The 12457-nt window shown below is 53.0% G+C and overlaps 1 protein-coding gene and 1 long non-coding RNA gene across 2 annotated transcripts; both read right to left on the bottom strand.

Moving 5' to 3' along the window:
- Window positions 1-2884: 2884 nt before the first annotated feature.
- LOC119095435 (PEST proteolytic signal-containing nuclear protein) lies at window positions 2885-6745 on the bottom strand. Its single transcript, XM_037218262.1, has 3 exons — window positions 6590-6745; window positions 4422-4564; window positions 2885-3726 (listed from the first exon to the last, which is right to left on the bottom strand). Exons 1-3 carry the CDS (start codon window positions 6605-6607, stop codon window positions 3612-3614), a joined length of 276 nt encoding a protein of 91 aa, XP_037074157.1. The 5' UTR covers window positions 6608-6745; the 3' UTR covers window positions 2885-3611.
- Window positions 6746-6783: 38 nt separating this feature from the next.
- Window positions 6784-11531, bottom strand: LOC119095436 (uncharacterized). The gene is made up of 4 exons (XR_005093902.1): window positions 11490-11531; window positions 10804-11064; window positions 8301-9713; window positions 6784-7135 (listed from the first exon to the last, which is right to left on the bottom strand). It is a non-coding gene; the product is annotated as an uncharacterized LOC119095436 (long non-coding RNA).
- Between the last annotated feature and the right edge of the window lie 926 nt (window positions 11532-12457).

Below are 12457 nucleotides of genomic sequence, written 5' to 3' on the forward strand. Positions count from 1 at the left end.
TTACTGCATGTGGTGGATGGCTATGCAAGAGGCAACATCACTTTTCAGTCAGTGGCGGCCTGTTGGTGTTGCCAGGACGCCCGTCTTTCCTGACTCAGAGACCACTGGGTACATCCGAATGCCTCCTGGGACTCTAGCATCCTCCCCTTTGGAGAAAATCCCCTCCCCAGTTTGGAACGCATGGCCTACAACGCACAGGTCGTGTCACATATTTATCTGTGCTAATTGCCAAAATATCCAGTCAATATTCACTTCCTTTATGTTTCCATATGGTGTAGGAGATTCCTGCTTCAGGAGATATGCTGGCTTCGGTTCTGCGCTTGCGTCACGTGCGCAAATGTAACAAATGCACCGCTTACTTGCTCATCGAAAGCGAGGATATTGCATTCAAAAACACTTAAGCTCAAATCGCATGTAAACTGACGTGATATTAGGGTTATGCGCCTACATTTTTTTTAGCCTGTTACAGTTTAGTTGATGTTTATTTAAACAATGGCAATGCATTTGCAGTTAATATGACGGCTTGGTAACATTAGAAGCTAATGCAACGCTAAGCTAATGCAATGAGTTTCGAATTGAAAATAACCCAGCGCTATTTGAGTGACAACGACTGGAAGCCGTTCCGCTGGAAGCCGACAATCCGCTCCACCTTGTTCGCCATCCCCCCTTCCCCGTTGGCAAGCCGCCTCGGAATGCCGCAACTGCCTGCCGACCGCTTGCCTCCGTCTCTCCCCTTGATGACACCCACCCTCCTGACCACTGCCGGCGTGGAGTGTTACTCAATTATCGCTTCACTCCATGCTGATGCTTTTAACCTCCAGTGGCATGTGGAGCCGCTGCTGTTCTGAAGTGGCACTCGTTCAATTCGTCCCCTCTTCGGGTTCCGCCCACCTGTCTACCACTTTGTTACCCGCCCAGCGGGGCGCCGGACGCGGTAAGCTGGCGCTTACACGCAGAATGTAAACATCGTTGGAGACAAACATAGGTGACGCCATTGCACTGGCCTGGCATGTTGCACTTGCACTGGCACTGGCATTACACTTGACATTCTGCCCTGGCCCGCCAGGATGGTGCCTGGTCACAAACCGGCCGAAACCAATAAGCTAGGTCTTACAAGCATGTGCGTGTGTGCATGTGTGTTAGGTGTGCATGTGTATTGGTGTAGTATCTTTGTCAATTCCTTTCATGCGTCGGTCGATGAAGAAATTACGACACATGGGATGAGTCATCAGTTAAAGCGATGTACATGTAACGAGAAATACATGACTGTATGTAATTTACCACCATTGGGGGAGAATATCGACTGGAACATTGAGACGATCTACACCGTGGTATCATTTTCAGGACGAAAATCGCCGCTGTATGTGCCATGAGGTCTTCTGCCTTCAAGTAGGTTACAAAATGACACCTTTACCATACCCTCTCCTTCTTTGGGGCGGCGGGCATCGGAGGATGCGAAGTAGTTGATTAAGTACGCCTTATTTTTGCACGGCATAGATATTATCAGACGCAAACGCAATGACTTACTTCTTTGAGTCATAACTTACAAAGCTTCAAAATCGTGTGGATTACTAGCAAGACATCAAGACGCACAGGGCGACGACAACGACGATAACGAGAGAGAGAGATCAGCGAAACTGTATTTTGCGATTAAAAAAGTACGTAAGTCCCAGTCCCTGAATACCGCGAGGATGAGAAAAGCTTGCATGCGACGTCTGTGAGGAAGCCAGTCGGGACTTTGGATCTTGGATCGAATGTAGGGAATCTCGCCGCGCATTGAACCCACATCATAAATAACCACCAAACTAAAACACAAGTCTTGCAAATGCACCCAAAGCCGCACGTGCCCCCCCCCCCCCCCCCCCCAGTGCTCACCCTCGCCCCTACCATCCATCGGGCGGCAGCGTCACGAACCAGCCGCTGCAAGAGTTCAACTCGGAGCGCGCCGCGCCAGCCGCCGCCTCACCCGCCGAGCGCACATTCCCCTGAAATCGCAGCGCGGGCCGCACGCACCCGGCGCCGCTGCGGCCGGCAAAACGGCGTGTAACTGCAGCGAGCTGCGCGGCCGGCGGCCTGGCGGTGACTTGCTCAGGGCGTGGGGAGGCTGCCGTGCCGGCTCGACACTTTTGAGGCGTGCAACGGCGCACGGCGCGGACCGTCAGCCGGCGCCGCCAACTGCCCGCGGCGCCGGCGGCAACCAGGCAGAGAGGCGCGGTGACAGAAGAATCGGGACGGGATGACGGGCGAGGGCGGATTCAACACCGAATCCGAGGGAGGGAGTTACACATGTCACGCACTGAAGTAGGTGGCCACCTCAAAAACAGAGAACAGGGAGGTCTTTTTCGCACCACCCAGGCGGTCAAAGCCTGATTGACCACCACTTCCGAGCGGCCGGTGGTAGTAAGGATGTCTGTGAAGTGTGCGCACGACGATGAGCATGGACTCGTGGGCACACACGTACGCACGCGTCTGAGCGCGTGCGCGACTGCGCGGACGTGTTCGTGTGCTGTTGTCGAACGCCATCCGAATCCCTGGAACGATACACGACAGTGGCCACACCCCCGAACTGATTGCTTGTAAGTTATTAATCTTTACATTACGACAGGCGCGTGAAGCGGCACAACTGGTCGCCTGTCGCCATTCTGGCTCACGTCGCCGTGTCTGGGGCGGCACCGGTCTGACCTGTGTACCTTCCATTCGTGCAGTCCTCCCCCCCCCCCATGCACGGCTCCAGACATCCTCAGACGGTAAGGCCTGAGTCGACGGTCACGTACCACCACGTTAGGGTTCTTCCCACCGGCGACGCACGACTGACTCCCGATGGTGCCTGTTCAGGCGCGGCTGTCTCAGCTCTTGACATCACTGCTAATTCCAACAAAAAACGTCATTGTTTTCAGTGTATTGCTGGAGGAAACTGTAAGGCCAGGTTTGCTGTTTCCGCGCGTGGCAGCGGCCATGCAGTGAACGGAGAAGTACGTCATCAAATTCAAACAGGGCGGAAATTTTGCGCACGCCGAAAGCAAACTCCGTAGCAAACTGCGCAAACAGATGAGGGACTGTATCGCAGACAACGAAACCACACGAAGACAGCCTGAAGCCACGCAATTCAGCACACTCCATCCTACAGCGAGATAACGCGTCACGTGCCATCCCGTCATCACCTGCCGCGCACCACCAGGCCCAGCCACGCCGTGCGCGTCCAATCACCGAAGTGAGCAGCTCCCGTCCACGAGCTTCAAATATCTCCGAGACACTCAGGCCCATCTAGAGCACCAAGACACCGGAGGTGCTTCGGACACGACAAACCACCCGGGGCGCCGGCAGCGTGTCCTGAGCGGTGTCCGACTCCCGCGCCCCCAACGACGCATACAGCAGCCGCGGTCGTCGGCAAGATACGAGTTCGCCTCCCGGTCAACAGATGGCAGGACATCGTTGCGTTCTGCCCGCTCACGAGTCCAAGAGTGCAGCCGAGTGGACTGCGCGTTTGTCCGCCGCAGGCCCCAACAGCCAGTGCCAGCTGGGCCCGACGTCACACGGGACAGACACGGTGTGCCACGTGGCACAGCGGTGCGTGGCGCCATATCGCCGGCGTATGAAAAGTCTGCAGTCACCTACTCGGCCTCCTTTTTCGAGTCCTCGAGGTCTTTGTCTCGCTTCTTCTTGCTGTCGCAGAAGCCGATTTTGGTCTTGCCGAACGAGTTGGGCCCAGCAGACGTCGGCGTCTCTCTGTCAACAGGGACTCATGATGATGATGATGCTGACAAGGATGACGATTTGGGCTTGAGGGCGCGCCGACGGCCGGGGCCATTTCACACCCAAGACATGGGCTCCGTTCGCTGAGCTTTCGTGCAGGCACACCTTGCACTCGGTGTCGGCCACAGGACAACATGCATTTACAGGACCGTGGACGACATAGGAGGCTCCTCACGGTGTGTTTAACCAGTTCCAGAGCAATTGGACACGTGGGTGGCTTTCGGTCTTGATCCGGAACTCAACCGCGCCCGAGTCGGATTCCACACGACGGCAAAAGAGGTTTCAACATCCATCGCTATGAGGGGCGCCCAGCTACCCGAAGACCCAGCCCTTAGCGTAATACATGGTGATGTACCGCACCACGATACATCCAATGCATCACTGTCGGGGACCGGTTTACCAGACACCATCAAGTCCCAGCAACCCATCCTGCCAGACCATTCCGACTCACCGCTCGAGGCGACCCGCCAGCGTGCAACAACGCACGGACCAGGGTGGAAAAACGTCATGCCATAAGAGCCTCTGCTTATGCGCATGATGCCATTTCGGTAGGGAACATTACGTCCTCCCAGCAATACCTCCACCTGCGCGCCTTACAGCAAACGACTGCGAAGCCCCCCCCCGCGAGCCCTGTGACCCAGGTGACCGCTGTGACCCCTGTGATCTACCTGCCGATATTCTTCATCCGCATGCGGGCCTCAGGCGGCATCTCCTCTTCCTCTTCGTCGTCGTCGTCGCCGAACGCGGCCGCCGCGAGCGACGACTTGGGCTTCAGGGCGACGGGCGGAGCCAGGCCGGCGGCCGGAGTCTTCTGCGGCGACCGGGCCGGCCACGGGCGTCAAGGTCACGCCGGCCAAGGGTCAGGACGAGGGCCAGGGTCACGGCTAAAGTCGGGGTCAGGGTCAGTCTCGGTCGGCGATTCTTCGGTCCCATGGTCAGCTCTTTGTTCAACGTCGTGACCACAGAGCAGGACGGAGTCAGGGTCACCAGGGTTCAAATGAGGGTCGCAGTCGGCGTCACTGTTACGGTCACAACGTCTTGGTCCTGGCCAGACAACAGGAGTGTAGGGATCGCTGTCGCAGTCTCAGTCAGGGGACTCGGTCGCAGTCGTCGCCGGATGACAGGACTATGTCAGGTACGTGCCGGGTCCGAACCACCGGTACCAACGGGCCTGGGTTACCGTTGGCGTCCCCATCACGGCCACGGGAAGTAGCCAGCATTAGCGTCACATGCCCGGTTCACGACCACTGCCACAGCCACGTTCACGGTAGGGTTCACGGTGATGGTTATGCGCGTCAGGTACGGGGCCGGGGGGTGGGGGGGGGGGGGGGGGGGGGGCAGCGGGCGACCAGGGCAGCTGGCCATCATCACCAGCATCAAGGAACGATGCGTCATGGTGCTTAAGAACAATCAGGCCACATTGCCACAGCTATAAAGAGCCACGGTCGCCAAGCACGGACACGACTACTACACATTCCCACGCGCATTCGAGTTCGACTCAGGGGGAAAGCGTATAGTGTCAAGACAAGTATCTGCGTGCCTGCCAGCAGAACGTCAAACAATTACGCGGCCACCTCCCCTCCGGGCGCATCACGGTAACATTTCAACCGCGCGGGCACGCGGACGACTGTAAGCCTTCTCCGAGTGCGACTGCACTCGCATCGGTCAGCTGGTCGGCACCACGTCAGGAGACCAGATGAGCTGAACACGAACAGGTGCCATTTGCATCGGTATACGCCAATGAAACGGCGCGCTGCAGGTAGATAATTTAAGGCTTGAAGGCAAACATTTCAGCCCATTTATTCGACTCGAATACTGAGTAAATTTGAGTGCAATATGCTCTAGGACAATCTGCATTGTTATATAACGTTAACCGGTTGCAACTGCCAAACTACACCTATGTCGACAAAAATTAATGTTCCTGCTTGCGGAATTCCCACAACTCGAATTATCTGGTTTTAGGCAGCTGAGATGCGAGGCAAACTTTTATTTCAATATACTTGAGGGAACGTTTCACGCTGAAAGATATTGAAGCAAGTACCAGAGATGATGAAGAAGCTCACTTAAAACTAGTGGTATACTTTTTAAGTGGAAAAAACTGCTCTAGCCAGCACAATTTTCTCCTCAGTAAATATGCTGCTCAACGTGCCATGGCTTGATTACGTCATCGTACCTTGCACAACAATGATTGAGAGCCAGTTGACCGCCGTCATATCTGGAAATCGCGCTCACGAACGCCAGACATGAACGCCTTCACAACTATATTTTTTGGCCTAGATCGCCGCATGGCTTACAGTATGGCAAGATCTGAATGACGTTACTATGACATCACGAATGCCAAAGTGAGTTTGAAATACTCTCCACGATATACCTTTCCCTATTTTTGCGGGCGTGTCGCTCAGAAACTAGACGGATTTAGGTCGTAAGAAGGGCAGGGCCATGAGCCGCACCAAAAGGTCTTCGCGATAGCTCTTTCCGTTCAAAACCCCATATTAATGTGGAGCACTCTTTAGATATGTCCATAAATCACTGGTATACAATTGGCACTGCACCAAACTGCACGCTGTTCAAGCAAAAACTTAAATCCTCGCTCCCCCCCCCCCCCCCCGAATATCGACAGAAATACTAGAGATCACTCAAAAGAATACGGCCGCGATAAAACGACCAGAACCGCCCCGAAACCAAACCAAGCGAGCCAACCCCAAACCAGGCAAACTAGCCCCAAACCTAGCAACCCAGCCCCAAACCGGGCAAACCATCCCACACACCGAGCAGACCTCACCCTCCCTTGCCCCGGCCGGCGCGCGGCCGGGTCACCTCGGCCGGCAGTACGTACGCTCGCAGACAGCTTCATGGAGATGGCGCGCACTGGCTGCCTGGGTGCCACCGGCGGGGCCGCCTTGACGGGGGGCGGGCCGCCGGGCACGGCCGAGCCCAGGCGGCGCGCCTTGGCCGCCGGTGCCGCCTCCTCGTCGGCGGCGGAGCGCCGCGCCGCCGCGCCGCTCCCGTCGCCGCCGCCGGCGCCTGGGTGGCAAACACTGGCGGCGCTGAGGTCGCCGTTCCGACGTCGCCGGCCGTTGCAGATGCTCACGCGCCCACCCGTCTTGAGCGATACAGGCGGCTCCCGAGAAAACGCGTCTTGGAAGATACAGTCGGCTCCCACGAACACCGTCTTCGCGGATACAGTCACGTTCGCGGGTGACGACGGCGTGATGGTGCCATTGCGGGCTAGGTGATCTCAAAAGGGGGGCTTGCTGGTACATTAGGGGGGTGAACTGCGAGGAATGTGGCCAAGTGAAGGCGGTGTGGAAGAAAATGGCCGATTGCCGTACCTGTGCTTTTTCTTGAATGACTGGGACATCATCACCTGGGGTCACTGGTCCTGAAAAGTTTCCATGCTGAATGTGAGTGAATGCCACAATAATAAACAGGAGTAGTACATATTGATACAGTGAAGAAGTATGTGGTCATATGAACATACAAACTGATATTCTTATAAAGTGGGCAACACTGCAGATATAAATACATTTGTGAGCAGGACGTACCAGTGTTTAGGTGGTTAAGCTGCAAATCTGGGATACCCAAGGTAACTGGTCCCACCTTCCATGGCAATGCCCAGGCTTTCCAGTCAGGGTGAGAGGCATGTGACACCATGGAGCCTCAAAACCTGAGTGAGTTATACAGCCAGAATGGTAGACATGTACAAACACACTTGAAAACAAAATATTCCACAAACATAAATTTCTCACAGGCATGGCAATAGCTAAAACAAACCTTACTAGAACAGCATAAAGTTGTGAATTGAAATAGTGTCACCTGGCCTAGAAGTTCTTCTTTCTAGTGCCAATATCTCTGCAGCCTCCAACTTTAGTTCAGTGAAACTTTCAACACCACACTTCAAAATGTTCTAGAAGTTTATTCACTTAATAAGGTTTTATGCATGGTATGACTTGTTTCATCCAGCACAATTTTGTGATGCTAGCGAATTGTAACGTGAAAAAATATAGCCCCACATGTGATAGCCATGGGTTATACACCATCATTGCTGCATCATGTTATGAAATGATCAAAACAGGGTGAAGAACTTCACAGCAGATCTCTGCATCACAGTACAAAATAGGTCCCACTTGGTTGAAGAATGACTTGAGAGAGCATCACACACACCAGCAAAATTGTTCAGAATCTTTCTTTCCTGCAGATAATGAATGTGGCAGGTCACACTAGTATCCCCCTGCATATTCAATGATTTTTTCTTGGCAGACTGGCTTACCCCCATCTCATAGAGATGCAATGAAAGCAAATACAACACAGGTGTCAAAATTTGCTCCATCCAACCAAAATTAGAACCATATTTTTGTATCCACATGGGCCTTAATGCAGACAGCAGTCATTTACAAGTACTCTCAGTTACAGTCATGTTTATGATGCACTATCACTTGAGATAAAGTGGAAATAACAATATTTCCATTGCCTGACACTTATTGCGACAGTATTGTACCGGAGCAAGTATTACAGCGTTAAAACTGGTACGCCTACATAATGTATACCTGTAAGTACCAAAAATTGCACCAAATTCGAAAACTGATGCTCCGCCACAAGCGCCACAACACGCCCGCGATGCAGTCCCGCCCCCCGCGTCAACAGCGCGCGTCGTCAAAGCCGTTGCGTCCAAGGCTTTATAATCTGAGGTGGACCACTCCGCTCTCTACGTGGTCCTGACGTCATGATAAAGAATTTAAATTGGTATCTCATAGCTCCCTAATCAAGAGTACAGTGGCGCATCCTACACTTTTTTTGAAAAGTGCGAGGTGCAGTAAATGAAAAAAGTTGTCTTCCACCTTCAAATGAATGCGTGCAAGGTTGAAAACTTATTAGTTTAGCATAGATATGGACGCCTCTTCCTCTTCCTTCTCTTCCTCCTCCCACTCAGCATCGTCGTCGTCGTCCTCCTCCTCCTCATCCTCCCCCTTCTCCTCATTCTCCTCCTCCTTTTTCTCCTCCTCCTCTTCCTCTTCTCATCCCGTTCATTGTCCTCTATCTCCCCCTCCTTCTCCTCTTCCTTTCTCTCATCACCATCATCATATATTCCTTCGGTCTGGTCTGTGCCACAATAGTACATGAATGAGAGAACAGCGTGTTGCAGCACTCACAGATTAAAAGTGGTGAACAAGTTGAGCAAGTTTTAATCGGTAATCACGTTTTGTGCTGCATAATATAAGAACCTGGACATGATTGCCAGTTATTACGGTGTAAGGACTTGCCATTGAATGCCTTCCGCCAGACCAGCACGTCCAACTGAGACCCATGTGGGTCTGATACTGAAAGCCTTATGGGGCCCATCGGGGCTGCCCACTTCGGTCCCATATGGCATGTCATGGTCATGGGCAACCATCTGAGTCCCACGCGAGCAGCCCACCTGGGGCCCACGTGGGGCGTAACTGTGACCCACATGGGACCCACCTGGGCTGCTCAGTTGGGACCCACGTGGGCATGTTTAGCCGGGGCCCACATGTGTATGTCCAGCAGGGACCTATATAATCAGCCAACATGGGACCCGCATAACTGGCCCATATGGGACCTTTTTAACCATCCCAGACGTGCCACAGTTCGGTCTCTCCGATTCGCCCTTTTAAATTCAATCTGATTGATGGACCGCCGCAATTCCAGGCGGTCTGTTTCATATCATTACCAACAATCCGGGCCAAGGGTTATTCCCACGAATTTGTTCGACTTTGCCTCGGCAACAGCACATTTACACGAAACGTGCACTTTTCTGTCGTCATGCCCAATGCGACCATCACTAAACCGTTCAACGAGTGCTACGCGTTGCCGTTGCTGCCTGTTGTTAACGCGGTGTTTCCTGTCGACGTCGCAGTCTCCCCTACCGGAACCAGTTTCCTGGTACCTATCCCGTTTTCTTACGGAAAACACCGTGGCGCGGTGCGTTGCGCAGGATGGCCCTGAAAATGGCGATATTCCGTACCTCAGATCACTGCTCCACGTACCGAGTTTGGATGATAATTGATGAACAGTGTCTGATACTGAAAGAACTGATTTTATGTTAAGCAGGATGATGGACCATGGATCATGAAGGAGCATGAGAGCAGCTATGTCGAATAACGATGCAGAATTGCAAATTTAGCAAAAACACCAGCGGCCGCTGGGGGCGGAATGAGTCGATGTCACGCCCCATTTGAGAGACCTGCGGAAAAAATATTCGTGATTTTGGCCGAGCTCGTGGCAGCGATTCGTCTCGCCGGAATGTGGTGGAGATGAACTGTGGACTATGCAATCTTTGCATGTACATGTACTCTCTCGGAGTACTTGTATGGAAAACTTACATCATGTTACTTACATGGAGTGGAGGCATGAAAGCCGACTTGCTTTGTCTTCCCGTGGTCACAACGGCAATGACAGCACCCTATCAATGGCGCCATTTATGAGGGTAATCAAGCGAAACGTCCATAGTTTATGGAAAAAAGCAGTGTTGCATTTCATTTTGGCAGGACGATGCCAACAAGCTTATCATTGTCATTATTAAAAAGGTTGGAGCGCAGCAGCTGCGAGCTGTCTATACGGAAATACGATATTGTCTCGACAGATCTTTTTTTGGAGCGACTGCTTTCTGATCCAATCCCTTATAGAGGGAGTTTGGGTCGCTTAAGACACTGGCTATTTGTCCCTGCGCTGGGTGGCCTGCGGCCGGATGGCACCAAAGCATTCGTCGGTATTGAACAAGTGCACTTGTTAAAAATGTCTGAAATTGGGAACAAGGCAGCAAACTCCGGCAAACACTGCCAGTCCCAGTTTCAACAAGAATGCAGTCATTTCTTCCTCGTGTCATGATTTCAAAATTTGGCTTGCAAATGTCTGTCCGTGAAAGTGTTCAGGAGAAATGAAACATATAAAATGGGCCTGACTTCGCCACGCTAATTTCGCCACACTTTCTGTGCAATTACCAATAATCATGGCAAGGAATTTCTTGCCGTAGATTTTGCCAGAATTATGCGTGAAATACGAGCTGAACAGTACGAGCCCCTGTGGTCCTACCTTCCGGAGCATGAAGATTCCGGAGCAACACCAGTTGCCCTTGACGGAAGCCTTTTATTGCTGTGCTAGCTTGCTGGTAGATATGAAGTTTTCGGGCGGCCAGGAGCAGTCCTCAAGCAGTCCTCCAGAGTAAAGCGACCGCAGTTCTCTGTAGTAGTTCAGCAGTTCAACGGCGGGGCCTTTTTCCGGCTAACCAAGAGCTGGAGTTGTCGCCCATCCCCTTCCCCTCCTCCATCGCAGTCCGCGACAGCGAACCTCATCCTGCCGAGAAAAAAAAAACACGCCAAAAGGACGTAAACTGAAAAACGGCAATAGCACATCGCTGGCATGTTTGAAGCAAGCACATCAGAAAAAACAGGCAATGAGATGTCGCAAATGTACTGTCGCAAATTTAACAAAAGCCATGTAGGTCCAAGGCCTCATCTAAGACCTGTTCAATGAGGAGGGGGGGGGGGGATTTCTTACCACACATGAAAAGCTCTACGCAATTACGCAATGACGAGAACCGACTTCACTTCACTGAGGTTCATTTAACTAGGGACAGGGTTTCCACGCCACTGGGTGGGCATGGCACCGCCCTGCGAGTGCACTGGTCGTATCCAACACACCAAATCAATTGAACGGAACCCTGCCACACGGAAGTACAAAACACGAAACGGAAATGATGTCGCACAACGCACACTCACCGATGCACCCAGCACGCGAACGTAACACTTCCATGAGACGCCCTTCCCGCGCGCCAACCTGTCTGTGGAATGCAGGCACCCTTCCCCAGCTGCGCATCGGAACGGGGCCAATGCCCCCCCCCCCCCCTCGCCGGCCGCTAGCCGCCAGCCGCCAGCCACCAGCATAGCAACCAGGACGCCGGGGCGGGGAGGGTGTGTGACCAAGCATGGGCGAGGGGACGATCGCGTTATTTGGGGAGAGTTTTGGGGGATCGAGTCCACCTCCCAACAACGGAGTACCAACACTATGCTTGCGGCGGTACATGAAAAGAAAGACTTTGAATGCATCTGACCCCCCCCCCCCCCCTCAATGCTTGACGACTTCCCTCGCTCCGAGGACCAAGAGGAATACGGGGTGGCATAGCACCAGTAGAAGCGACAGCCAATCTCCTGCGGCGTCAGGCACAGCGGGGTGCAGTGAATGGGGGGGGGGGGGGGGGTCTGAGCAAATGGACTGCCGACGCGCCGGTGTGGTGCCAGCGAGCGACTCCGTCTGCCGCTCCCGTGGGTCGGTGCAAGGATGGTTAAAGCCTTGTTGTGACGGAATCCACAAGCTCATTGACATGTATGCATAGAGCATTGCCTCTCAGCTGCAGGTTGATATCACAGCAGAATTGCAGTAGTTTCGTATTAGCCATAACAGTATGAACTAACAGGCACTGATTGCCAGTCGTGTAGGGGAGAGGCGGGAGAATTGGGACACTTTTGCAACTTCAACTTTGATGAGTTATTGCGGCAAAAGTATGAAAGCTAGGTAACATTGCACCATACAAATAAATAAATTGGATATTTAATTACATCAAACTAATAAGTAAGTTTCACTTTGTGGTAGGAAGCGACATGCGTGGAGCAAAAACAAAGACCTTCATTTACAGGAGAATCGGGAGGCACGCAGGAGAATCGGGACAGACGTGAATATGAATTGGGAC

This window comes from Pollicipes pollicipes, unplaced genomic scaffold (genome assembly GCF_011947565.3).
Source record: "Pollicipes pollicipes isolate AB1234 unplaced genomic scaffold, Ppol_2.1 Scaffold_4219;HRSCAF=4965_pilon_pilon_pilon, whole genome shotgun sequence".
NCBI classification, from domain to species: domain Eukaryota; kingdom Metazoa; phylum Arthropoda; class Thecostraca; order Pollicipedomorpha; family Pollicipedidae; genus Pollicipes; species Pollicipes pollicipes.